The 25,955-nt window shown below is 36.5% G+C and overlaps 1 protein-coding gene and 1 long non-coding RNA gene across 2 annotated transcripts in view; one reads left to right on the plus strand and one right to left on the minus strand.

Moving 5' to 3' along the window:
• The first annotated feature begins 97 nt into the window (after positions 1-97).
• LOC148646413 (uncharacterized) lies at positions 98-25,863 on the plus strand. Its single transcript, XR_015927886.1, has 5 exons — positions 98-273; positions 2,811-2,878; positions 21,020-21,119; positions 25,333-25,378; positions 25,464-25,863. It is a non-coding gene; the product is annotated as an uncharacterized LOC148646413 (long non-coding RNA).
• The window catches only part of LOC148646414 (CUB and sushi domain-containing protein 1-like), a 611,078-nt gene continuing 605,154 nt past the window's right edge, over positions 20,032-25,955 (minus strand). Inside the window, exons 69-70 of the mRNA XM_088609709.1 lie at positions 25,660-25,792; positions 20,032-23,789 (exon numbers count right to left, since the gene is read on the minus strand). Of these exons, the coding sequence (XP_088465835.1) occupies positions 23,630-23,789; positions 25,660-25,792 (293 nt within the window). The 3' untranslated portion in view covers positions 20,032-23,629. The remainder of the gene's footprint in view (positions 23,790-25,659; positions 25,793-25,955) is intronic.

Here is a 25,955-nt window from a genome sequence, read left to right on the forward strand (position 1 = left end):
CAATAGATTAAATACTACTGTGGCATAACGCGGGGGGCGTGTCAGGGAGGAGGCGGAGCCCTGGATGAAGGGCGACGCGCTGCCTTATGAACCGCAGCTGTCCCCGCTGATGAGGGACGAGCCGCAGCTGCGGGGCCCTTTAAGACTGAGCTCCTCCCCGGAGTGACGAGCGGAGCCCCGCAAGGGGAGGACCCTCCAGCCACAGGCCCGGAGGGGATTGTGACGAGAGCCTTGAGATTGCATTTTTCCTGTGTCATGAATCACTGAGGCAGGGTGAGTCTTTTTTTTTTTTTTTTGGTTGTTGTTTTGGCTTCGCTATCTTTTTCTTCCAGTCTGGACCCCGCTCTATAGGGATAGTCCAGACTGGGCGCCGCTGTGCAAAACGTTGCATTTTTCCCCTTTTCCGGCTCTCGCTGGCCTCACACCGGTGACCCCGCCCCCTCAGAGGGGGCGTCGACTCTGACCGCTGTTCGCCGCGGCTCCTCCCACTGCTGCACTGCTGCACTACTGACAGGTACACTCGTGTATCTGGGTCCTGTTCACCCCCTCCAGTCAGCAGTTAGACTTCTGAATGTGGGAAGGACTGTACAAAATGCTAGGCTATCTCACTACCTTCTTCCCATCTATGTTTTTTTTTCCCCAAATCCCCATTTATGGTTTAATTATTTGTATTCAGTCATAATAATAATAATAATAATTGATAAATGGTCACGTATATTCCATCCCATAATTAATTAATTATTTAAAATAATGACAACCAAATATCATCAAGTGTAGACATTTGATTATTTATAGACTGCACATATTTCTCAGTCTTCAATTTTTCAGATTCCTCTGCCTCTATTCCTGACCACAGCAAATAGCATCACAGAATCAAGTGCTAAGCTTACCTGCTCTTTATCAAATAAAATACATACATTTCAGTGTGCCTGAAATGTTGTCATTTTAAAGATAAGACCCTTTTCTGTCACCATCCATAGCATTTGTTTTCCAAATAACACAAATATAGTATGATTTCATAACTTAAATTCATTAGTATACTGTATTGTGTATGAAACAGTCTGGAAATACATGAAAATCTTAACATTGTTCCCATTTTAATTTTTTAATTGTCTTTATTATGTGGAAACCTCAGATGCAAAGATACCAAACTTTTCTAAAGGTGAAGCACTATATACTGACTGCCAGCATGGATTTTTTTTAAAGAAGGAATGAGAGAAAAGAAAATCCTAGGAGGCCACAAGAGTACACCACAGGCAGACTTAACCAGCCAAGGGTTGAGTAAGGTGAACCAATTAAAACACCCCTCGGCATGAAAGAATTCTTGTGACAGCTGTAGGTCTGCACAGTAGGGCAGGTGACCTGTTTCCTGGAGTGTACAGTACTTCTATTTTTTATTTGGTCTTAGTTTTTACTACGTGATGTAGTAACTGCAACTTGGCAGCTTAATCTAAGAATGTCCCACGGTCACAGGCTGGCTTTGGGATGCTCTGAGGAAGAACGTAAGTGTAAACATTTGCACAAGTTTAAAAGTCAGGAAGCTGCAGCAGTTGGCTTTCATTAGATTCCCCGTAAACACACAGAAAACCCAGGCGAAGGTGTCTAGTCTTTTAGAGAAATTAAACTGCTGTATTTTTGTGGTAGGTTTGGTTCAAGCTCAGTCTTGTGGTGAGAAAAAAGCCTTAGGTTATGTTAGCTATAAAGCTGGTACTGAAGTTGTTTCACGTCTAATGCTCAGTGCTCGCCTGATGACCATATTAGGGTGGGATGCACGTTTATTACACCAGGGTAGGTCTGGTCTCAACTGTGGGCCCGAGATTTCCCACAGTCTGTGTCCTCAGATGTCATGCTAAGGGGACCTGCCATAGGGCCCTTGTTACAGCAGGTGATCTCTCTGATCTCATCATTAAAAAAAAAAATGACAACGTGAAAAGAGCCAGTATCACAATTTGCATGTACTGGTAAAATATAGAGCAAAATTGATCCATTGTATTATGTTCGGAGATTTGAAATGTTTTGTATAGTACAAATGGGAAGGGCAATACACCTTCTAGAGGGTACGTTTGCATGCTATGCATTGCAATGGGATAGTCCTGCAAAGTCAGCGAGTAGAAATGTTGTAATGTACTTTGACTTTAGTGCAAGACTTTAAAGTTGATGTCTTTAAAAGTGTAATCAAATAAATTAACAATAAACAGCAGCTTCTTTGTGTGAATGTTTTGTGTATTTTACTTGATTTATTTGTGATGTCAAATTCAAACTCAATCTGCTTCCTTTTTTTCCTGTTTTTGATTTCAATTATAAACCAGTATTGGACATACTAGGTTGGCAAACACAAGATTACTCTTCTTACAGAAAAATCTTCTGAGATAAGGCTTCTATACACCGTGTACATCCCTGGCAGTGCAGTCCCTTTGTTAATTCGGACTTTCATTTTGATGCCATCGTAGCTTTCAAAATGCTATCATGAGCATTTATATTAGTATCTTTCTCCTTTTAAGCCACTATTTTAAAAAGTGCAGAAATGTATGACATGTCTTTTCAGCATGAAATGATACCAAAAAGAGATGTACTGTAGTTCTTCACATTCTTTGAAGAAAAATGTCAAAACCCTTATAAACATAGTAACAAAGCTTGTTAAAACTGATACCCTGGCTTCTTTCAAGAAAGGATATCGTGAGAATGGCCTCGGATCCATTAGCTACTAAAAACCAAACAAGCCAGCTGGGCCAAATTACCCTGTCCTATTTCTAAACATTCTTGTTCTTGAAATATTTTGTCACAACAAAGTGTTATTGTTTTTTTTGTAGTTTTGGGATATGGCGTACGTCTGATGTTCTTGGGTCAGTCTGAGCGAATACTGTACATTGATCACAAGGTGAGTCACTAGGCAGCCATAGACCTTTTTACATCTAGTGAAAGGTGGGTTTGCCTAATGAAATTGTGTGAGGGATGAGCTGTAGACATTGCTGAAGGGCCTCTATGAAACTGTATTGAAAGACACACATTGTGAAACAGGGAAAGTGTCAGTCTCTTTTTTTTTTACCATTAAAATACTTTTTGACATACGTTGTGGCAATAATACACACAGACATGAAAATTGTGATTAGAACTATATTACTGTAAACTAAAACTAAATCATTACTGCCTAAAAATATTATCAGTGATCCAAGAATCTAATTTAATAACTGTTAATAACTGATCCTTGAGCGATTCCCAGAGAACTGACTTTAATAACTTGATTGGAAAGCTTGTGCCAAACACCACAAACTAGCTCTTTCCTCTTACAAGCATGTGCTGGAGTCCTGGTATATTTTTCATTCATGCCTTTCCAGGTAGTTCTTAACATTTTTAAAATTGCTTTTTCCCTATCATGGATACTATTTATACATAGTACAACTAATATCCATGATATTTTGCTTAAAAAAATATATGCAGTAAAGAAAAGTAAGGTTTTAGGTTGCTAAATTGTTAGTATGGACTACAGCTTACATCAAACATTCAAAAGAGTAGTTACAGTAACTAAGAGGTTTAATGGCAGCTTATTTCAGCTGACAGTCAAAAAAACATTAGATGTGAATATTTTCACATTCTAACAATCTGCTTCTCAGACATATCTGCATACTTATGCAAATAGTTGTATCTATGGAGACAGGAGTGACAATCTCTAGAATGTGCTGTATTTGGATTTATGCATGGTATAAGAGTCAACAGGCTCTTGAGAAAGGAAAGAATTAAACAAGACCTCCACGTGGGTTGAAATATCTTGAGGCTGGTCTTAAAATTCATCAGCAGGCCTAGATCTTGAAATATTTCAAGCATGATGTCTATCTGAATTATATCCTGGTGTTTGGAGTTTGGTTTTTGTAGGTGATCAGCTATTTAGGGGTACCTCTCTTCTTCTGATCCTCCACTACCACTACCAGTACACCCTAGTTGCAGTAAATATGTCCAAGGTTGTGTTGGGTAAAATATTGAAGAGAGAACTTTGTTTCTTAAGTGGAAAGTAACAATGCAAAGTGAATTCAAGCCTGTAAAGAGCACAAGCATTATAATACAAATCCTGTCAAGCTGTCCTTGGATACAACTGACAATACAAACTGGTCTTCTTCAGACAAGTGTCTGCCTAAACTCTGTACCATACAGTACATCTGTTCAATACTAAAAGCACCTGTAATGACATTGAGTTAGCATAGTATCACAATGTTTATTACAACTGTAGTAATACAGTGGTACTATTTGTGAGATTCTGAAGTAACAATATATAGTACATGGCAACTGGGGAAGACTTGTTTTCTCTTTTTTCTTTATACCTCCCAGTGTGGAATTACCACTACTAGTTATTTTCCAACTTGCATATTGATGCAGCTCCCTACTTGAACCTATTTACCTGTCTCTCAATTATTTATTCTTACGCAAAGCTCTTCAGCTCAAGAAAAACAAAACAATTTGGAACCCATAATCTTAGTTCTGACAGAAAGCATATCAGGTAATACTGCTTTATATTTCAAAGAGGCAAGTTGCATTTATAGTAAATAGAAAAAAAAACAGAGGTAGAACCGGATGTGCACAGCATGTACTGTACGAAAAGCAGTCAACTGGCTGTCTGCCTCTTGTTTTGATATGCTTTGTGGAGAGGTCACACTGATACTGTATGTTGATGTCTGGAGTTTACACTAAGGTGACTTCTTCCCTGCTGTACACAAACATTAGAACCTTGTTCATTTGGTCAAACTACATAGCTCAGACCACATCCATGTACAATAGCCGTCATTTAGTAGTATATTTAGTAGGAGACAGTAGTATTTTAGCATTTTTTGCAAAAACGTTTTTTGTGCAAAGACTTCATGAATAATACAATATCTGGAATGATGTAGAGAATCTAATAATAATGATGTAAATTATATTTTAGCTTACCTGGTATCAGAAAGGGTAAAATCAGCTGTTCCTATGCTAAGCCAGTGCACAGCTATATCCCTGAGAAAATGCTGTCACTCCTTCTACTCAAGGAACAATTATGGTACAAAATAGAAACACTTCAAGCACATTTAGTGAAGGAAAAGCAATCAACACAACTGGCAACAATGTTCTAACAGTAGAGCCCTTTGGTGGCAAAAAGCTTTCAGAAGAGGACGTGAACCATGTCGGGCAGGAATAACCACGAGCCTAATAATGCCTCTGTAACAACAGAAGCTGTATTCTAATTCAAGCACAAGGGTCTTTTTGGACAAAAGATTTTTCATTTCACCCTTTAAACCAAAGATTTGCCAAGTCTTCAACTTCAGATGACCCTACAAAAATAACGGGTTTGTTACAAGGGAAAACAATGTGGGAATTAAATACCTTTTCACTGATTAAGCACAAATCAGCATGGAATAAACCAATTATATAATGTATATGTGGTTGTTATGATAGAGATCAAAAATAAATTAATTTATTCTTCTAAAATAACAATTCAGAAGAAATATTACATTAATACAAAGGGCAAGAGGCATGCATGCAGTAGCATGGATTTATATGAAATCTACAATAAAAGTGCTTAAGACAGACACCTTATCTTGGTGTTGTTGCTAAACTGCAGTTGCATGTTTTCAATGAGATATGTGTAATCACCTGCAAAACCTGTACAGTGTAACAGTCATCCAAAATTCAAGTTTCAAGGGGAACCTCTCATTAAAACGTCCTACAGGAACTGTACTTGTTGTAGATGTACTCTCCAGCAGATGGTGCTACAACCACTTTTTGTTTTATTTCTGAAATAAAAAAAATGTATAAATTCACAGAAAGCTTAAATTGATTCCATACTTTCCTGGCATTGATGGTCACGTGATTTTCTGTAGAACACAATGCATAGCATCTTCATCAAATAAAATATAGTAATATTAAATAATGTTTACAAATGTTGAGCATCAAGCAATAAGAGACACGGGTAGATTGGTAATTCCAGTTCTAGAAGAACTGAAATGTTTTTCAGTCATCGATCCATCCATTAACTTATCTATCCTGTCAGAAAATGGACAGAAAGCAGGATACATCCAAGACTGGAACCCCCTTCTTCAATAATCAAATATCAAAGAATTTTGTAACAAACATACAGTAGTACTTGAATTTTAGTTAAAGCTTTTTATAACTTTGTCAAGTAAGAGATTTGTTTAATTGAAAGGTGAGTATAAATCCTGGTTCAGTATCCAATTCAGCATCACTGGATCACCAGTAATATTTTCTGGGATAATCTGGTATGTTTTGGAAGTCCTGCGAGGATATGATAAAGAATTACAAGCTTACTTTGAATTATTTTTCTAAATATTCTTCAACCAGTGCATTTGCTTTTTTTTGGTAAATGTCAGTACAGATAAGTTTGAAATTAAACTGTATCTGAAACAAAGAACCGGACCAGTGAAAGAGCTGTGAGAGTTGAGTCAGCAGGAAGGAAAGCAAGGAACAGGTACACTGTGGTCTGTTCAGTAGTGTATATTAATGTGATTTATAAACCCTTGTTGGAGCCATTCTCTAGATGCGTTATTGAATGTTTATCTCTAAAGCAGCGCTTGGAGGTAAGCACATAGTACTACAGCAGGAGACAGGCACTTGAACATACAGACAATAACAGTACTGCCTTGTACCCCCTGCTGAAGCTTTATCTGATAAGAAACGCTTCTGCTTGAAGCCAAAAGCTGCTGCTTTATTGCTTTTATACTATGTTGCTCACTTCATAAAAAGAAATGAAAATCTAAGCATTTCTATCTGAAGAAGAAAAACCTCTGCAATTTCTTTAACCGTGCTTTCATTCTTTTAAATCTTTTATGTGGATCTGAATTGTGTGAAGATCTCTACATCTTGGCTTTCACTTCTCAAAGAAATTATCCAGTTTACTAAGTAACAAGAATAGCTTGAAACTTGTCAAACACATCTGTATCTTAGGTTTTTTTTTTCCCCATAGATAACTGTCACAAGAGCCAGGAACTTAACAGCACTAAATTGAAAATAAAAGTAATCCAAGATAAAACTATTCCAGTACTGTATTTAGGATACTATGGTCAGGTGTTAAATGTTTTGTGGTTATAGTGAGTTATTTTAAAGTTGCTACAGGTGAAATAGTTTAATGACTAGGATGGAAAAGTCCAGTATTTGTTAATGTAATTAGAGGAATTCTTGCTGGTTCACTATCTGTCCAGGGTTTATTTTTTGTCTGCTGATTCTTTCTCTCTCTGATTCTCTGACACTTCACTGATTCAAAGACACCTTCCTCAACATGGTCAGATGTTGGATGCTAATGAGTTCCCCTGTGTTGACTGCAGTGATGCATACAGTCTAGGTACAAATAACTCCCAACCAGAGTATTCAGGTCCATTCTGCTCAGCAATATTGGCTTCACCATATTTCTGTGTGTTTCATATTTCTTCCATTTTCTTATTCTTATTGCAGCTGTAGTTATTATTTCATAAAGCAAATAAATATGAATTTTAGAACATATCCAAGCCCTTAGACAAATTTGCTTATAATAATGTTATAATGAATGTCTTTAGCAGTGTTAAGTGACCTCTTGACCACTGCTTAGGGATAAAGATGTACAAGGAAAGAAATATGGTTTTGGATCAGAGTCACATTCATAAAGTAAACAAGATAACGGAATACTCCACATGCAATGTAATGAAATATTGCATTTGACACACACAAGTGCAATGAGCTCATATGCAATAAGCACCTTTAGAACATACTGTAATCAACCCAAATGAACAGGGTTATTAGGCCCTGCAATACTGTCCCTCTTGGTTAACTTATAAGCCCTTGCTATCCACAATGGGCAAAAGGGCAAAAGATCTGGGACTAGAATGGCCATATTGGGCAAATCTGCACTGGGCCCAAGCTGACATTCCCCAACTGTACCAATAATTAGAGAAAAACAATTCTGAAGAGAAGGGTGTGTTAGGCCTGTTGCAAGTCAGGGGATGTCATATCAGCCTGTGTCAGGCCAGGGCTAGTCCAATGTGTCCATTTCTGTTGAGATAATTTGACCAGAGCCATGATACTATCGAAGCCCACACAGTCCGAGCAAACCTTAATTAAGTAAAAAGCTGAGCCAGGAAAGAAAATCAAAATGTCTCAGTCACTACGGCAAAACATTGTGTTCAGATGTTATAGTAAAACTAACATTATTTTATCTTGATATAAAAGTGAAATACAAAGGCTGATAAAGTGTTTAATGACTCTGTAGCTGTGCCAGAAAAAAAATGGCCACACTAAATTTGAATTACAGTATAAACAGCCAACTATTTTAATCATTATTTGACTGGCTCCATAGCAGCCAAAAATTGTAATTTTTTTCAGGAGAGGTTCGGCACAATAAGAGCTGTTCTTGTATAACTGGAGTGTTTTCATATTGTTATTAAATAAGATCTATTTAATACAATATGGCAAAACTATAACTGTAGCAAAAAATCTACTAACTAAAAATCCTGAGTAATAAAAAAATGATTTTTTAAAAGAGGATAAGCATAACGTGCTTTGGCTTAACCTGTCTTAGTTCAGAGCACAGGACAGGGTACAACTCCAGTCCTGGAGGGGCAGAGGTTTATATGTTTTTTCCCCTGAGTAGATCTAATCATTTTCTTAACTGGATGTTCCTTGTTCTTAAGCTAGAGATTTAAAGAGCCCTTGTGGACTGCAGCTCTGCACTCCTGATATACAGTAGGACCTGCGTTTGTGGACTTCACCATCATCACTCCTCAAGATCTCTCATCTGAAGATAATGGTTCTGAACTGGAAGAGGGCATTGAGCAGGAATGGAGGACAACAAGTGAGCAAAACTGAAGGTGGTTTGGCAGAGAGGGTTGGTGAGGTTGTATTACAGCTACAGTAGGTGTGAGAACAGGAGTTACACATACTGTAATGTGGACAATAGTGAGGAAGGCAGCAAACAGATGGCAAGAGAGTTTGCTATCTGGCTTTCCACAGCTGATGGGGTGCATTGCTGAAGGCCGCACCAGTGGGAGCTGAAAACTCAGCTGTGGTGTTTGCAAGGATGAAGGCACTAAATCAGGGGTCTGAGAAGGAAGACGGATCAGAATTCTTCCAGTTCAGGCAGACACTGTGGGGAAGCTCTAGTTCACAGGAGACATCGCTAATGAAGGGCTTGGTGGGTAGGACACCTGGCTTTGAGAATGGAACAGAAGGAGAGGATGGGGAAGATGTGGAAGAAGACAGGGCCAATATTGAGCCAAACGGACCAACAGCACAAAAGGGGAAGAGAAAAGGCTAAAGCAGACATATTTAGGGTCAAAGGTGCAATAAGTAGGGCTCCCAACAGTGAGGAAGGGACAGAAAAGGTAGGGGAGTCGAGAGCTGATAATCTGCCAGGTGGGATACCAGCAACGATGGAAACCATCATTGCTCTTGCCTGAGTAGCACCAAGAACACCTGAAGGATCAGGGACTCCACTGCAGGTATCAGGGTCAGCAAGAGCTGTGAAGAATGAGCCTGGACGTGACAAAATCTGGGTCCACTGGAGTGGGGCTGTGAAGCAGACATTGGATGCAAAGAGGAATACTGTTGAATAAGCAAGAGGAGAAGAGGTGGACAGGAAGGAGAAGAGATAAGATTCTGAGGCAGTTTGCCGATCTGTTGCAGTCCAGTTGATAACCACAGGACAAACTGTAATGGAGTGACAGAGAATGCAATACAGAATCTGTGGCAGCGTTTTGGGCTGGGCTGCGAGACATTTCGAGAGATTTGTAAGGAAAGTGGCCTTGGTGGGAAAAAAAATAACAGTTGACATCAATACTGAGGCTGACTCGGCTGTGAAACTGTATGGAACTGAGAGGCAGCTAACTGCTCCTGGATTCAAAAAGTCATCCTTTTCACTTTAAAGGACAGGATACAACAGCAAATATTGCACAGTCCATTCAGAAAGATGCTTGTAAGGTGGAGACTGGAGCTTACGATGGTGTGTATAGCTTTCAGGAAGTGACATCGTGAAGAATTATGAGTAAGAAGGGCAGAAGTGACGTACTGTAGAAGTTGGTTGCTGTCATCCCTTCCAATCTTTTGTTCAACACTCCATATGAGTATAAGGTTGAAACATTGAAATCAATACCAATACCATTTGTTTTTTAATGAAAAAGTAATAAAACTTTACATGTTGCTGAGACATATTCACTCAGGTGTCCTGAGGTTTTTTTTCCCCTCTGTCAAAAGGAAGAATAGAGGGAACAATTCAGACAAATTAGATAAAAAAAGATTAAACCACAACTGCAATGAGAGCAGGCTACATCTGCTGCATAAGAGACGCAGACATAAGCATTTTTCCCGTCTGATAGGATGAAGAAATAAAATCATCAAAGCAAGCCCCATTCATGTATGCGCAAAAATTGATGTCTGAAGCACAATTAGGTTTTATAGGGCTACATATAACACCCGTTTCTTAACAGTGTAACACTTGTTAACAATGAGAATTCAGAATTCCACTACAATGAACTTCTGCAATAAGTGTGGTAGAAAGTGGTGAAGCTGCACTGTGGCCGATTCAAAATAAGAAATTTAATTGACAACCCATATGAAAGATGCTGGTGGAGTACATTGAAAAGGTTTGAGAAGGATATTCTTTAATGGCTTGCATGTAGAGAGGTTCTGGTGCCTTTGGGAATAAGGTTAAAAACAGATTAATTTTAAAAATGCAAATGTAAGGAAATATTCATAAACTGTAAAAATGACATGCAGCAATTCAGAAAATTAAGGCAATCTCTCAAATTCACTAATGGTTGTATTCTGCTTGAGTTAGTCATTTGTCAGAAATCCAGATAACAGGAAATTAAAAGTGATTTGGAATGTTTGTAATTGTATAAAGATGTAGAATTTCCATTACTGCAGACTTGAATTCAAACCATCCATCCAGAAACCAGGTACCCAAAAATATATAACATTGATATTATGGGCTCTTTTTCTGATTTTTCATGCTCTATTTAATTTTGTCAGTAGATCCAATGTTTGACTTAATCAGCTTGCTTCTCTTGTTTTAACATGAGTGAAATTCCGGGTGCCTAGTATTTTTTCTCACAAAATGTTCCTGACCATCATTTTGTCTCTCCATTAAAATAAGATTAATTTAATCCTGTTTATATTTCCACAGAAGAAGGAACAATGTTTACAATGACACAAGAGAAAGATTGTCCAAGGATCAGGTTAGTTGAAGAATTCTATCTACTGTATTTTATCTGACAAAAACTAAGACCAAAGCAGTTTCATCCATCCGCACATTTTCTGACTGCTTTATTCGATTCAGGGTCATAGGGGAATCAGAGCACATCCTGGTCAGCAACAGGTGCAAGTCCGGATACACACTAGATGTGATGCCAGTCCATCACAGGGCACACATACTGTAGATACAGACACAAGTACACACTCGCACCGAGGGGCAATTTTACAGAAGCCAACTAACCCACTGGTATGTCTGTGGACTGTGGGAGGTAACCGGAGGGCCCAGAGGAAACCCACGCAGAGACAGGGAGATCATACAAACTCCATGCAAGTGACAGCCCAGGTCCAGACCTGAACCAAGGGCCCCAGTGCTGCAGGGCAGCAATACTAACCAGTGGGCCATCATGCAGCCCAGATGCGGCTTCAGTTATATTTAGTAATATGAATAAAAACTGTAATTTTACAGGGGTGGTCAAGTCTTCTTAAAGGACATAAGAACAGCCATGTATACAAGTTAGAAAAGTTCATGAGAAGTATTCGTTTTCCAACACATGTACTTCTGCCTTGTACCATCAAGTAGTGAAGTTTGAGGGATCACAGCCTCAACCATGTGTCTTGGCAATCTGTCCCGTACTTTGACATTTCTCAGTGTAAACAAGTGTTTTCTAGTTCTGGTGTGAAATTAGCAGGTTTGTATAGTATTGCTGCAAAAAGGTTGTCTTCAAATTTGTGAGCACCTCAAACCAATATTCTTTTACTCCCATAGTAAAGGCTGAACAAGCTCATCAGGAGAGCAAGCTCTGTCATTGGGTCTGACCTGGACCCCTTGGAGGTAGTGGCTGAGAGGGGAATGATGTCCAAACTAAAGGCCATCATGGACAACTTCTCCCATCCCCTCTATGACAGGCTTGCAGGAATGAAGAGCACGTTCAGCAATAGACTGATTCATCCACGGTGCGACAGGGAGCGCTACAGGAGGTCATTCTTGCCTTCTGCCATAAGACTGTACAACACATCCACCTTGCGTCTTGGCAGAGGCAACATCGACAGTGACCTGTTTCTGGACTAAACGCATCTACACATCTACTGCTACATCTGTTCTCTTTCTTTTTCTTTTTCTTTTTCCCACTTACAACCATTTTTTGTGCAATATATGCCAGGGACCTGTGCAATACATTTATATTTATATCTATATTTACATCTATATTTATATTCATATGTGTGATACGATTTTTCTGTGTACTGTTCTGTTCTAGTTTGCTCTTGTGTGTCCGGACTGTGAGTAACTCTTGTATTGTATTGTATGTATTGTACTATTATTATATAATTCGTTACACTGTGGCTGTGTTGTGTATGTTAAGCTGCTGTTGCACTGCAATTTCCCTCACGGGATCAATAAAGTATCTATCTATCTTTCCTTACGTCCTTATAACTCATCTTATGTCCTGGAATGTATCTTACTTCTCTGGGCAATCTGTGTTTGTGCTATAAGTGCGGAGACTAGATCATTATGCAATGTTTCAGATACGGTTAAATGAAGGCACTGTACAGTTTCACAGTAATCACTCCCAGCTTGTATCAGTCAAAATCCAATAATGCTCTTTATTATCTATCAGAGTCTTGTTTCCCTGTGTGATTTGTTTAGATGTTGATGAACGTACTGCAGCCATATCATACACATTCTCATCCCTTGGCATCCCCAATTCAAAAATGTGCTGTGTATCTTCACTCCATGAAAATAATGTGCAGTATATTGTGTATCTCAATGATTAATACAACTAGAGGGAAACCGACGCAACAATGAGATATTTTATGTTTTTACTTACAGAAAAGTCAGTCTTCTTAAGCATTACTGTCATTCCACGAGTCTGTCTGCAGGCTATCTGAGGAGCACTCTCAAAAAGACAGAATAATTATGCTCCTATACTCCTCCACATTCCTTAAAGAATTCATTTTAAGACCTATTTAAGACATTTGTGTATTGCAGTTAAACAGAGAAATGCGTCAACAATGAATTTGTTTAATTTACTGGTTCTTTCCGTTTAAAAATAGAAAACAATTTATGAGCCTAAATGGCTTAGACATTAAAATTCCTGTATTCTAAAACCAGCCAATCCTTTTCTTTTCGTTAAAAAAGTAGAATGCTAAAATCATACACCAAGGACAAAATAATTTCAGTTCTTGACTTATTCTCATTTTTGTGAAGAGTAACCATGGCAATTGTAATAAAAATGGCCAATATTGTTTTTATATTTTAGGAACTTATTTAAATATTATGTCACCTCATTCATCTATGGTCTGCTTCTAAATGATCAAACATTTTGGAAAGACAATTTTGATAGATGTTAAAAAATCAAATGAAAGTTTTATGCAAGTATATTGCACTACTCATCAGATGAGAACATACAGTTTGAGAGCCACATACAGCAGATTACACTACAGTATATGTGACTAGATAGTTGAACACTGGGGTTGTTGTTCAATAAGTGAACAAAACAAAAATCTTTCCAACCACAAATACTCGTATTGTCTGTGAAAAGGCCTTAAAAATCCAGGTAAACTGGTTAATCACCTTATTGAAAAAACTTGTATGTAAGAGTACAGGACATCCAATGTGATTAGCCCTACAATGAGAACTTTTAGTCTTTGTGCAAAGATGCCACAGAGGCATTCTGAACAGAAAAAGGACCTTTCGCTGGCCTTAGCTGCTGCTGAATGATTCAGGCTGATTGTGAAATTTAACAGTGTGAAGCAAAGAATACATGGTGGAATTTTGCTCTCAAACATACTGAAACATTGAAATAAAGGTTTAGTCAATAAACAGCAAATTTAACTGAGTATTTAAGGAACACTTGAGAGAGTATCGCCAAGGATACTGAATGACTGCATGAATGTCAGCGAACAAAGCCTATATCTTCTGATAGAGGTGGGAGAGATTCAAATGACCAATCTACTAATGAGGTTTGTTGAAACAGTGCCATATAAATCTCCAAATTAAAGGAGGAAATACAATGATCTTTGAACTGCATTAATGGAATATCTTCTGCATCTAATTTGATGTGTTACATATGGCCATTGCTAAATTATCCATGTCTAATTGGCAGTTTAATTGTCCCCTATCTGAAATAGCCAATTAAACATGTTTAAGGCAATTAATCAGTTCCCTGTTTTTTAACATCTGAAGTATTTATGCTTCAAATAAAAAGAAGGTAGTTTACCTTTGTAAAGGATAAGAACATGGGACTGATGTCGTAAAATCAGTTACATTAGACTGTACATGAATTAGAATGTCCTAGAATTAAAGCAGCTTGTTGTGTTTCGTTTAGGAATATCATTAAGTGATAACGTAATGTCACATTTCCTTTTAAATTGTTTAAATACCAATCTCGTTACTGTATGTTATCTTTTTATTCAGAATTTGTAGTGAATGCAGTTCTCCCCATTTTTATAATTTGTTTTAAAAAAGTGAGAAGAGACTTTTTTACAGTATCTCAGCTATCCCATTTGATTGATACCATAGTAGCTAAATGAATCAAGGATTTTATCCAGCTGTTTCTTGAATGAACACAGGGTATCACTTTCAATAACCTGGTTGGGTAGCTTATTCCAGACCTCCCACAACCTACTGTATGAAAAAAGGCCTCCTGTTCTCCTGTTCTTTAACATAGTTTCCATTTGTGTCTTTTGGTTGACTTTGTCAAAACCTTTCCAGAGTTTGAACACTTGAATCAGGTTTGCTCATAGTCTTCGCTGTTAAAAAGGTTCATTTCTGTGTTTTCACTTTCTTTTATGTTCAGAAGTTCATATTTGTTTTTGTTTGCTTTCTCTGTATATTACAGAATTTTCAGAAATTGTAATTGCATTTTAAATGTGAAGGCATTGTGTTGTATACTGTACATTTAATTTAATCAGCTGTATTCACAGTGGCATCTACAATTTTTTTTAAAGTTCAATTTCAATAGAATAACAATATTTTCCATGGATTTTCTTTTAGGGGAATACATATCCCATTCATTTTAATCACATTAAAATGAATTTGATTTTGAGAACCAGGGGTCATGACAAACATTATTTCTTAATAGTCTTCCTGACTCACAGTAGTTATTGGACAATATGAGTGCAGCTTGCCACTCATACAGTTTAATCAGAGAAATTTCACTTATAGACAGCTTGTAATTTTCATGCCATTCTAAATGCCCTTTGCTTTGTGGAGGATAATTAGTAATTACTTTTGAATGGCAAGTATATTAAGTATGGAAAATGAGACTTGAGACTCAGGGGAGGGTCCAAGTTAAAAATAAAGACAATGACAAATAAAAATATTCAGCACACTACCTACATACTGCATAAGAAACAGCTACAAATGCATGATACAGTATATTAATTAGAAACTAGTATCATTCATTTGTTGTTTCTAGATAAGTATATTTTTTTACTTACTTTACTAAAGAACATTTTTTTAACAAAAAAGAAGATACTCTATTTTGATTTCTTCTTCTCAAAACCATTTTGTTATTACTCCCAAAACTGTTTTAAGAAATTGAGTTGAATCTATGTTGAATAGTCTCTGGGTATTCAGATAATTCCATGACCATTTTTTTAAAAAGTTGAAGAAAAATTATTTTGAGGTGCTGGGATTCCCCAAGACAGCACCGCTGTCAGAGTTGTCAGTGACCAACACATCAATAACCAGTTATCATTACCTCCTACTGTACTGTATGTTTGCACTGTGAAACTCAAATAGTAGTAGATGGCTCTGATAAATGGTTATTCTGGATGAAATCCATGCAGGTACCATATCAGATAAATCCAGGCTGATTAACTATTGATAGTCCCAAGTTACAAAGTATAAAGATAAAATAATTGGTGATCACAAATCATAAAACATTAAAAATCGTAAAAACAACTATCAGCTGTGCTACTGTACCTTGCTTAGGCATTAACTAGTCTGTAAAATAAAATAGCCCACTTAACACCAGTATACTGTAAAGTACATTATCTTATAAAAGTATTCATCCCCTTCTGGTGATGTCCCATTTTGTTGAACTACAAACGAAATATATGAATTTTTGAAGTGAGTATTTTTAACGAAGACCTGAATGCTCAAACTGAAGAACTTACACAGTAGGTATACAAGAAAAAATAAATCTCAATAAAAACATTAAAAATCAGTAAAAACTGAAATAAAAACAAGAACAATGTACCCTTTTGCTATGTTGAAAAAAATTGGTTCTGGTGCAGAACCTTTGCACAATTAGTTTAATGGCCTCTGTCTGTGTGTAATAACTGGATCCCAGGCTCTGCATCTGTCTGTGCAAGATCATTTAGTATAGTGGGTGGTAACTTTCAGCAAAGACTCAACCAAGAAGACAAAGGAGCTTTAAAACAATTCAGGGATAGTCTTGTAGAAAAGTGCAGATCAGGAGAATGTTACTGTATAAACCGTGACACTGAGTCTCCTTTTGAACATGGTTGAGTCAATCATTAAGAAGTGAATAAAGTGTATTGCACCTCACAGCTGCCTAAATCAGGCTGTCCCTCCAGAATGAGCATTAGATCAAAAATGGAACACAAAGTGATATTGCAGAGGCAAAGGTTTTTATGGTTGGATGAGACAAACTTGGATCCTCTTGGTCTCAATATAGTGTTACATCTGACCAAAACGTGACAAAGCACATCACTCGGTAAGCACCATCGATACTGTCAAACATGATGGTAGCTGCTTCTTATCAGCAAGAACTGTGAAGCTTTCCGAGATTGAGGGGAAAATGGGTGAAGCACTGTGCAGACAAATCTTAGAGGAAAATCTGCTTAAATCTGATAAAGACCTAAAATTGGAATGAAAATTTCCTTTTCAACACAAGGCTGAAGCTAAACTGTAGTGGCTTAATAAGAAAAAAGTAAAATGCCTTTGAATGGCACAGTCCTGACTTGGATCCAATGTGAAATTTGTGACCAGACTTTGACACTGCTGTCCATCAACAATCCCCAAACAAATGGAGAGAGCTTGAAGTATACAAAAAAACAATGGGTGGGTAAAAATTGCAATGTCCAATTCTTCAAAGTAGCCGTATCTGAAAAGAACTGTCATTTATGGAATCCACATAGATTTAGGTTTTTAACTCATTCTTTAAATTAAAAACCTGTATACTTCACTTGTAATTCAACAAAATAGGACAGTTTCAAGGGGAAGAACATTTTTTAAGGCACTGTATACAGTATAATCTACAATTCATTATAATAACTTTTATTATTTTGTCAAGGTTAAAATTAATTAAATCGATTAAAAGGTACAGTACCATGTTTAAAAAGTTATCAACAGGTACTGTAATACTGTATGTGCATATAACACAGGAAAACAGTGTCCATTATATAAAAAGCCTTTACATTTGTAATATGTGGAATATTTAACATAACATTTATAACATTTTGATATACTGTACAAAGAAGACATTAACTAGCAAAATTAATAATCAAGTGTTTTGCTGCCTTGGAGACAAATAAAGTAACAGTATCCAAGGGTACAATTCTGTTGACAGTCTTGTGATGTGTCTATGCCAATCTGAATGTGCTAGTCATTAATTAAAAACACAAATAATAAAATCAAAATCAGCTTCAGATAAGTACAGTAAAACTGACATTTTTCTACTGTAAATATTTAAAGCCATGCTTATTGTCTCATGAAAGAAACAGAAATACCCAATGTACTAAAGTACATGGAAATGACAACATCGGTGTGAAGTGGTTAATGAAGGTGAACTGAAAATGTATTTCTTCAGCTCACAAATAGACAGGCTTGGCCAAAGTTGTCAGGAAATTTGTTTGAATCTGTGAACACAACCAGCAGTCAGGAAACCTTTATCTAGTACTTCTGCTGTATTATTTCCTACATTTTATAATTGCTTCTTCAATGTTATGGTCTTTTCTAAATCCTGATTGACAATCAACCTGAATACTCTCTTGGTTTAGCAAATCTGTCAAATATCCATGAATGCATTTTTGCAATTTTGTTTTAAATTGTTGGTGTCAAATGTCAGGAAATTGTTCTGCGTTACTCAGCCATCTTCTTTAGATATAACCTTGTTAATATTTGACAGTGGAAAAGTACCTTTGCTTAGTGAAAGTAGAAGGTCGACATATATTACTGGATTATTAATCAAAAATGTAGGCAATTTCAGAAGACTTAAAAGCCACCTATCAGTTAATTATTCAGTGCTTTATACATTATTGTTAAGGTTGTCTCCATTAGCTGATCAATGAATGTTTTAAAAATTAAATAAAGCAGCTGTGGAAGACTGCTGAGACTTTTCCAGATGATATAGAATTAAAGATTTAGGTGTGTAAGATTAAAGTAATAGATCTGTGCAGTTTTCATTGGCACTAACATTGATTTGCTTTTTTTCCCCAGAACCACATATTGATACACTGTTCTCACAATTGCAAACACAGAAACACATCAGTCTTTACCTTTTCTTTTTTTATGAAACAAATTTAGCCCAAGGTTACAGTAACCTCACTGCATATGTAAAAAAAAATAACTACAAGAAAGTCAGGTTTTCTGTAAAGGCTGATAAACAGATTTGATATCTGTAGCTACTGCTTTCTGATCTAAAGGCAGTATTTACACAAAGGCAAAGGATAAACAAAGTCTGAGCTGCCCAAAGGGGTCAGTTACTGTACAACTCGCAAGACAGTTTCCATTGCTATCAGATGAAACACGATAGCACCAAGGGACAGTGAGAGCAAATACCTCTTTTAGAATCTTCGAAGCATGTACTGTACATCCCACGTTAAAAGTACTTTGTATTCCAGTCTTGCTTTTTGAACTGTACAAAAGGCAAATTAGAATGGTTCAAGAGAAGAGTAGGCTATTCACTCTATTTTGCTTGCTCAGCTGTAACTAGCCTGATTTAAAAACTCATTGAGATGCCTTTTCAAGAATCCCAGTGAAACGGGTTTAATTAGGCTGTTTCAAGTTTTTGTTTTTTTTAGTGTGTACATAAAGACCCGCAACCAAATCGATACACAGGTGAACAAAAGGAATACCAAGCACTGGGGCATGGCATGCATCCGACCACGTGAGCCAGCCAAAACCACAAAACCAGCCTTTCTGATGAGTAGGGGTAGCAATTGAAAGAATGGTGTCTGTTGATAGATGTTCACCTAATGGCTAATTATTGATGTTTGTAGACATAAGAATGTAAAATGTGTTTCAAGGACAGTAGACTAGCACATTTGGTCTAAGAGCAGGAAGGCCACTTTCATCACTCAAGGACTGCAGTCTTCCTTGGGTTTATTTAAGCTGAACCCTTAATTACTGTACTTAACTGAAACAATCATTTGTGTAATTGGATCAACACAACCACTTTCCCTGTCTTAGGCAGAAGATGGTTAAAAACACTGTGTGCCTCAAGGGATATGAGCAGCCAAACAAGTTCAGTTAAATATCCTGTAGAGAGAATGCAGTTTTATATGGGAAATGAACTTTGTGTCAATTTTAGATGCATGCCCTGTTAATTTAAAAGTGGCAGCATAGAGTTGCACCATTACTAGTTCAACAGTAGGTGATAATGTATTGGCTCAGTACTCTACTGCAATCCTTTAGTGATTAAAGATACCCAAGGGAAAGAAACAAATCAATGGAAGTCTATCAAGCACCTTGGTCCCCGGTACCAAGATATACAGGACAAAAAATCCATAAAAGATAGAAGAAATGGTCAGTGCTTTTTAAAGATCTGAAACCAGTGCAAAACAAAGTCATACAGTACCAAACCAGACAAACATGCTCTGCAACATGGCGAACGCTCTCAGAAGTAAATGAAAAGTAAAGTAAAAGAACCTTCATCGCAGAGGATTTTAATTCTATTTTCATATAAATTAAGTTAAGAAAGAAATCCCTGTTTCATTCCTGTTTGGTAAAAAAATTATTTTGTTTACAAGAGGAGAATAAGTACAACCACCCTCTTCAATGGAAAGAGCATTTTCAATTCTTTTAGGAGTTGGTTATCTTATAATCAGCATGAGTACCGTACCTCTTAACAATAAGTACATGTATATTTTCTCCTATAACCCGTGAAATAATTACATCGTTTCCCAATGGCATTAATGTGAAATGCAGTTTAGGTCCACATATTTCACAGGCTACTCACATTAATTCTCTTATCTCACCATCAATTAAATACAGTATGCACACCCTCTTATTGTAAAGTAAATCTGACGACTTACAGCTACATTAGGTGAGATGGAATCGTATATTGTACAATGGTTATATGGAGCAAAAAATGCTCCTTGGGTATTACTTAAAGGAAAGTTTTTAAAGTTAAAACATATTCGACATAGACCAAATAACTATATTCAAATATTTAATCTTGCTCTTAAATCATATATTCAAGATTGTGTCATTGAACAAATTATATCACAGTATATACTTGATTTTTTTCTTTTTTATGCCAAAAGAATACATTGTATTTTCACAGGCCACTTTTCATATATTCACATGTGCAAGAGGATAAGAATTTAAAACTAGCTATTGAGAGAGATATATATATATACTTTACATTAATTGAAAAAATTACATTTTTGTATAGTAAAAACATTTATTTTAACAATTTTTACCTACATTAATCAAAAAAGTACAGCATATTTAATAATTTTACAAATTCTTCATAAAAAATATATCTCTGTACAAAAAAAAGTTCTTTTGCACCTACTTCAAGTCAGCAGCATATGGTAAAACAGCAATGATTTCTATGGAATGATGTCGAACATAATGCAGTTTTACAGCTTTTTTTTTGTTTTTATGTTTTTTTAACAAACTATTTTACAGAAGAGAAAGGGAAACGTTATTGCAGCTAGCCTGGAGAAAGGCAAGATGTGTCGTAAAAGCAGCAGTTCTATCATCACAAGAAGCATACAGTGGAAGAAAGGTATGGTCTCCACCTTCTGTTTTCACCATAGTATAACCAAGCCTCACCCACCATTTTTACCTTAGGTACACAGTACCATAACAATAGATAAAAAATTTCATGAAATATGTGCCGATGCAAAATGGAAATTACTTAGAAAATGAAGGTGAGCCTAATGCTTCTTGATTTACATACTTTAAGAACATACAGTTGATGATACACATTCAGGGAATCTTTTTATGCATTGCTGTTCATTTGGATGGACACTCATTTTCAGAAAGAATACACATTGTATAAGGTTTCTTTGTAGCTATTCTAGTGTAATCCTGAATGTCAGCCATTAATTAAGATAAGACGTGTTTTATTATCTCTGTCTCTCTGACCTTTTTCAAAGGCAATAGAGCAGATATCAGGACGTTTACATACTGTACATATCTGTGGGTATGGATTGTGTGAAACCATACACACATGATGCTACAGAAATAAGTGAGACAGCACATTAACCTACTTACCGATGATCTTAACTTGCATGCGTACTTCCTTACCAGGCATGATAGAATGTGGTTAATGCAGGATATTTCACTTCTTGGTAGGTTATATGTCCCCAGCACTTTCTAAGTACAGTAATTAGCGTTTCTTTCTGAGTTGTTCCTGTTGTATCTGATATTATGCTGGCTACTGAGCAGTTAGTGTGTAGAATTCTTGCACAAGTTATCTAAAGAAGTAATATAACATTACCAACAACGCTGCTTTTTTTTTTGCTAGTGTACTAGCAGAACCCCAATTCCAAGCTTACTGTATAAGAGACTGTTTATTGTAGTGGACCAAATTTAAACTGTCTGGGCATTAAATATACAGTATATGGTTACTAATGCAACTGGCCAAAACTACCTCTAACATATGCACCGAAAACATATGATTATGAAAAAACTTCAGCATTCAGAACTGTTGAGATTAAAAATAACTTAAGCACTTAAGAAAAAATATATTTTCTTTTCTCCAGCATTGTGTATAATGATGATATTCTTACATGTAAAAGGTATATTTTTAGTATTTGCAAACTTGCACCAATTATCCCTAGTTACTTATCTTCAGTTGGTTTTATTTTACTCATTGGTTTTATTATTTATATACAGTAATAAAATCAGTTATCAGGTATCAGTTGGTTTTATTATTTATATTGGTTGAACCAATTAAAAAGTGGTCCTTTAGTCCCTATTGTAACGCCAATTATAACCAAAAACCTCATGCCTCATAGTATCCAGTTTTGTGAGTAAGGGACTGTGAACCAATGTCTGACTGTTGAAGGTGATGTAGCAGTGTGAGGTAATTGTTTTACCTTAAACACATGACTATGAACCATATTTCAGACTATAACCCTTGTGCAAAACTTTCTTGTGAAACATTAATGAGCACATGATTTTAAGAACTTGAATTTTTGTCATTTTGACATACCATATCTGTCAGTCGCTGGGGTGACAACATCTGCATATCAGAAACACTTAAAAGATCACAATGATTAAAATGAAAAATTTGGAAATACATAAACTATTTGTAATTTTGATGATAAGTTGATACATTGCTGAGAAGGATGAATGGTGCAAACTTGCCCATATACGGATTACACCTTGCAAGAACAAAACAGCAGTCTTAACCTGTTATAAAATAAACTGCAGATTCAGCTGTGGGTTGTGTCACTTAGTTTGCCATACCTGTTGTACATATTAATGTATAAAATAAGCAACTGCTTCATATTATCATATAACCCTTGCAAAACATAGAAAATAAAGTTGTTTTTTTACAGCTATAGCATGACGACATGCTTCTCAGGAACATGGAAATGCTTATATACAAATGGTCAGTGTATAGAAACCCTGTGTTTTTTTTTAAACCACTTTCATGATCATTCATAACACACTAGTGCAAAAATTGTGCAGTTAGGTTTTGCAACACGACAGCTGAGAGAACTCCACCAGCTACCCAGAATCTGGATAGCAGGTTTTGCTGCGAGACAGGCAGTTGTAGTTGTAGCAATTTCTTCTCTTTTATTACTGGAAATGTCTGGAAAGGTATGAGCAACGAAGCTGAAAGAAGCCGTCTCCTTCATCATTTATCTTATGTGAAGAAAATGCCTTTTGTCAACAATTATGTGTCTTTTCAAGAGACTTCAACATCTCCCAAGGGAGTGCGTGAAAAAAACACAACTTTGTTCCAGTAAGCAACATGAAAGGCTGAGGCATACAGTATGACACCCTGGCAAGATATTCAGAAGTAATTCTTGATCCAACAAAGTCACTTCTTTTCTTTGTTTTCTTGGCCATTAGCTTATTCTGTGCCTGATGGAGCTTTTTGTTTCTCAGAAAATGAACATTTTATTTCTTTTTATGCCATTTTTTTTTCCTGACAGAAGTTGTTATAAAGTGTATAGTAGCAAAGCAAAGAGTCACAAAGGAGATGGGCATATGGCACCAAAGAAGTTACTGCTTACCCAAGAGGTATGGCTATGAATCAGTCAAAACTGACAACAAAGGCTATACTACTGTGCAGACTGTGTTCAGAGTTGTATCAAATCTCACAGCTTTCGCCTCCGTAGGTTTCATGTTTGTGTCATACATTGGATTTTCGAAAGAAGCCTGTCCGTTTGTGTTCTCGTGGCCTGCATAGCCATTGTACTGTACTTTTGGTCTTGTCCTGAAAGGTAAAGAAACCCAAAAAAGACAAACGTATTATTTTAACCCTCGTAAGGAAACGGAGAAAAAGAGAAACAAAGAGAACACGGATATTGTAACAAAAGACAAATACTGTTATTTTGAAATTACATTTGCTTCACTTGGACAGTTAATTTTCTAATTATTTGCTGCTGGTTTACAGACATCTTGAAATCCCAATGACACTGGAACAGTAAGGTAGTTATTAAGAAAGAAATTTGCACATTTTTTGATGTATCTGTAAATCAGTACCCCATGTACTTCAGACTCACAAACAATTAAATTAGGGATAGTTTGGCACTCAAAATTTTAAATTACATAATGATCAGAAGCAGCAGCTAAATATCATCAGAAGAAACACAAATGTGCCATTTTCTAGATGTGCTAAGTTACCCTCACAATAGAAAAGTCCAAATCAATGATTCATGACTTTGTATATGAAGCTTGGATCACTCTACTATTGTTTCAGCTGTATTCAAACTCTTATCTAGGATCCTCAGAGAAACATATCCTGTATGTCAACCTTAAAAAAAGTGTCACTATTGTTCAGATTACTGTCCTATACTTTCATTACTTTGTTTTGTTGCTTAGTTTTTAAGAGAAGCTACATTTTCATGATCGTTCCACACTTTTTCTGACACAGGAAGGGGATCTTACTGTGCGATAGACATTACAGTATGCTGGCATACAGATGGTTTATAAATAAGGTGGCTCATCTTGACCCTTGAAAGAACATTTTTGTAAAGTTTTAACACTAAAAAACATCTGGCTGTTCAGGACCAATAGATGGTTAAAAAGATACTGCATAACAAAAGACAAATCCATGGGAGAAAAACATGATAACCTTTTTTGTCGCTTACAGAATCAGTACACAATGTTCACAGCAAAGCCAAAGTGCTCCAATGCTATAGTGAGCACTATCATTTAACCTGCAAACTTCAGTTCTATTCAACAGAACTTTCTGGATGCCAACAATACAAGTAAAGCAGGTAATGTATTGCTAAAAATTTGTTTTGAATTATTGATAATCATGTCTAACCAACGGCCTTTTTAAAGTCATGCATTGCAGGTGTAATACTGGGGGAAAAAAATTAAATGAGAAATTTCACAACAGTAAAATTGACCTGCAGCATATATGCACATTCCATCCTATTTTAATGGGTAACTTTTGCTTCCCTCTATCTGAGCACTCAAGTTCCTAAATTAACTGTCAGCTGTGCTGCATTGCTTAAAGTAACAGATTTGCTAACTCGGCACATTCATATTAATATGCTAATGTGGATATTTCCAGCTTACTATAATGCCTTGTACAAGAAACTAACTGATTAATTTTTAGTTGATTTAAGTACTGTAACAAAGTAGTTATAATTTTTAAATAGACCAAAGAAATAATGCCTTAATACTGTATGAATTATATCCCTGGCAAGTTTCTCTTAGATAATGGCATTAAATGTAAAATAAAAATGGGAATGCATAAGTAAAAGGATAATTCCCTAGTCATTTTGTTTCTCATTTCTTACCTGCAGCCCATTCTCATTACATCTTTGGATCTCTCATTCTCATCTGTGTCTGGTGAGTGGACCCTGCCTATTTTTATGTATTTTAATATTAAGGATAGTCATTCTGTTTAAGCACATGCCCCTTTCTTTGCCCTTAGGTTCCTCTGATTCCATAGGACTACCAATACCACTGCCGGGGTACAGTCTGTTTTGGGGAAGAGTCAGTGGGCAACAACAGGCCACAGGAGTTTCCCCATAATAACTCGTGCAACAGTCCTGCTTTTTTCTGCAGTCACTCCTGACAAACACTGTGACTTTGGAGTCTGGTCTTCTGAAGACAGGAGGGTGTCTCACCTGTGTTTGTAGAGGTAAAAGGCAAACCCTGACAGAATCAGAGCAAAGAATGGCACCAGTATGGCAGCGGCCACTGAGCTGCTGTTGGTGCCGTAATAAGGGTTGGACAGGTCCGTGTCTGTCGTGATGAGGCCTAATGACAAAAAAGGCAAATCCTTCTCTTTAGCTTGTGAAATGAATGAGACATTAAAATCTTGATAAAAACACTTGGATATAATTATTTGTGTATTTGTGCGCTAATCAAATACTTTGTCTACTTTCTACAACAGTATGTCTACGAAGTAATTATTCCTAAA

The sequence above is a fragment of the Lepisosteus platostomus genome, chromosome 17 (genome assembly GCF_059453375.1).
Source record: "Lepisosteus platostomus isolate fLepPlt1 chromosome 17, fLepPlt1.hap1, whole genome shotgun sequence".
NCBI classification, from domain to species: domain Eukaryota; kingdom Metazoa; phylum Chordata; class Actinopteri; order Semionotiformes; family Lepisosteidae; genus Lepisosteus; species Lepisosteus platostomus.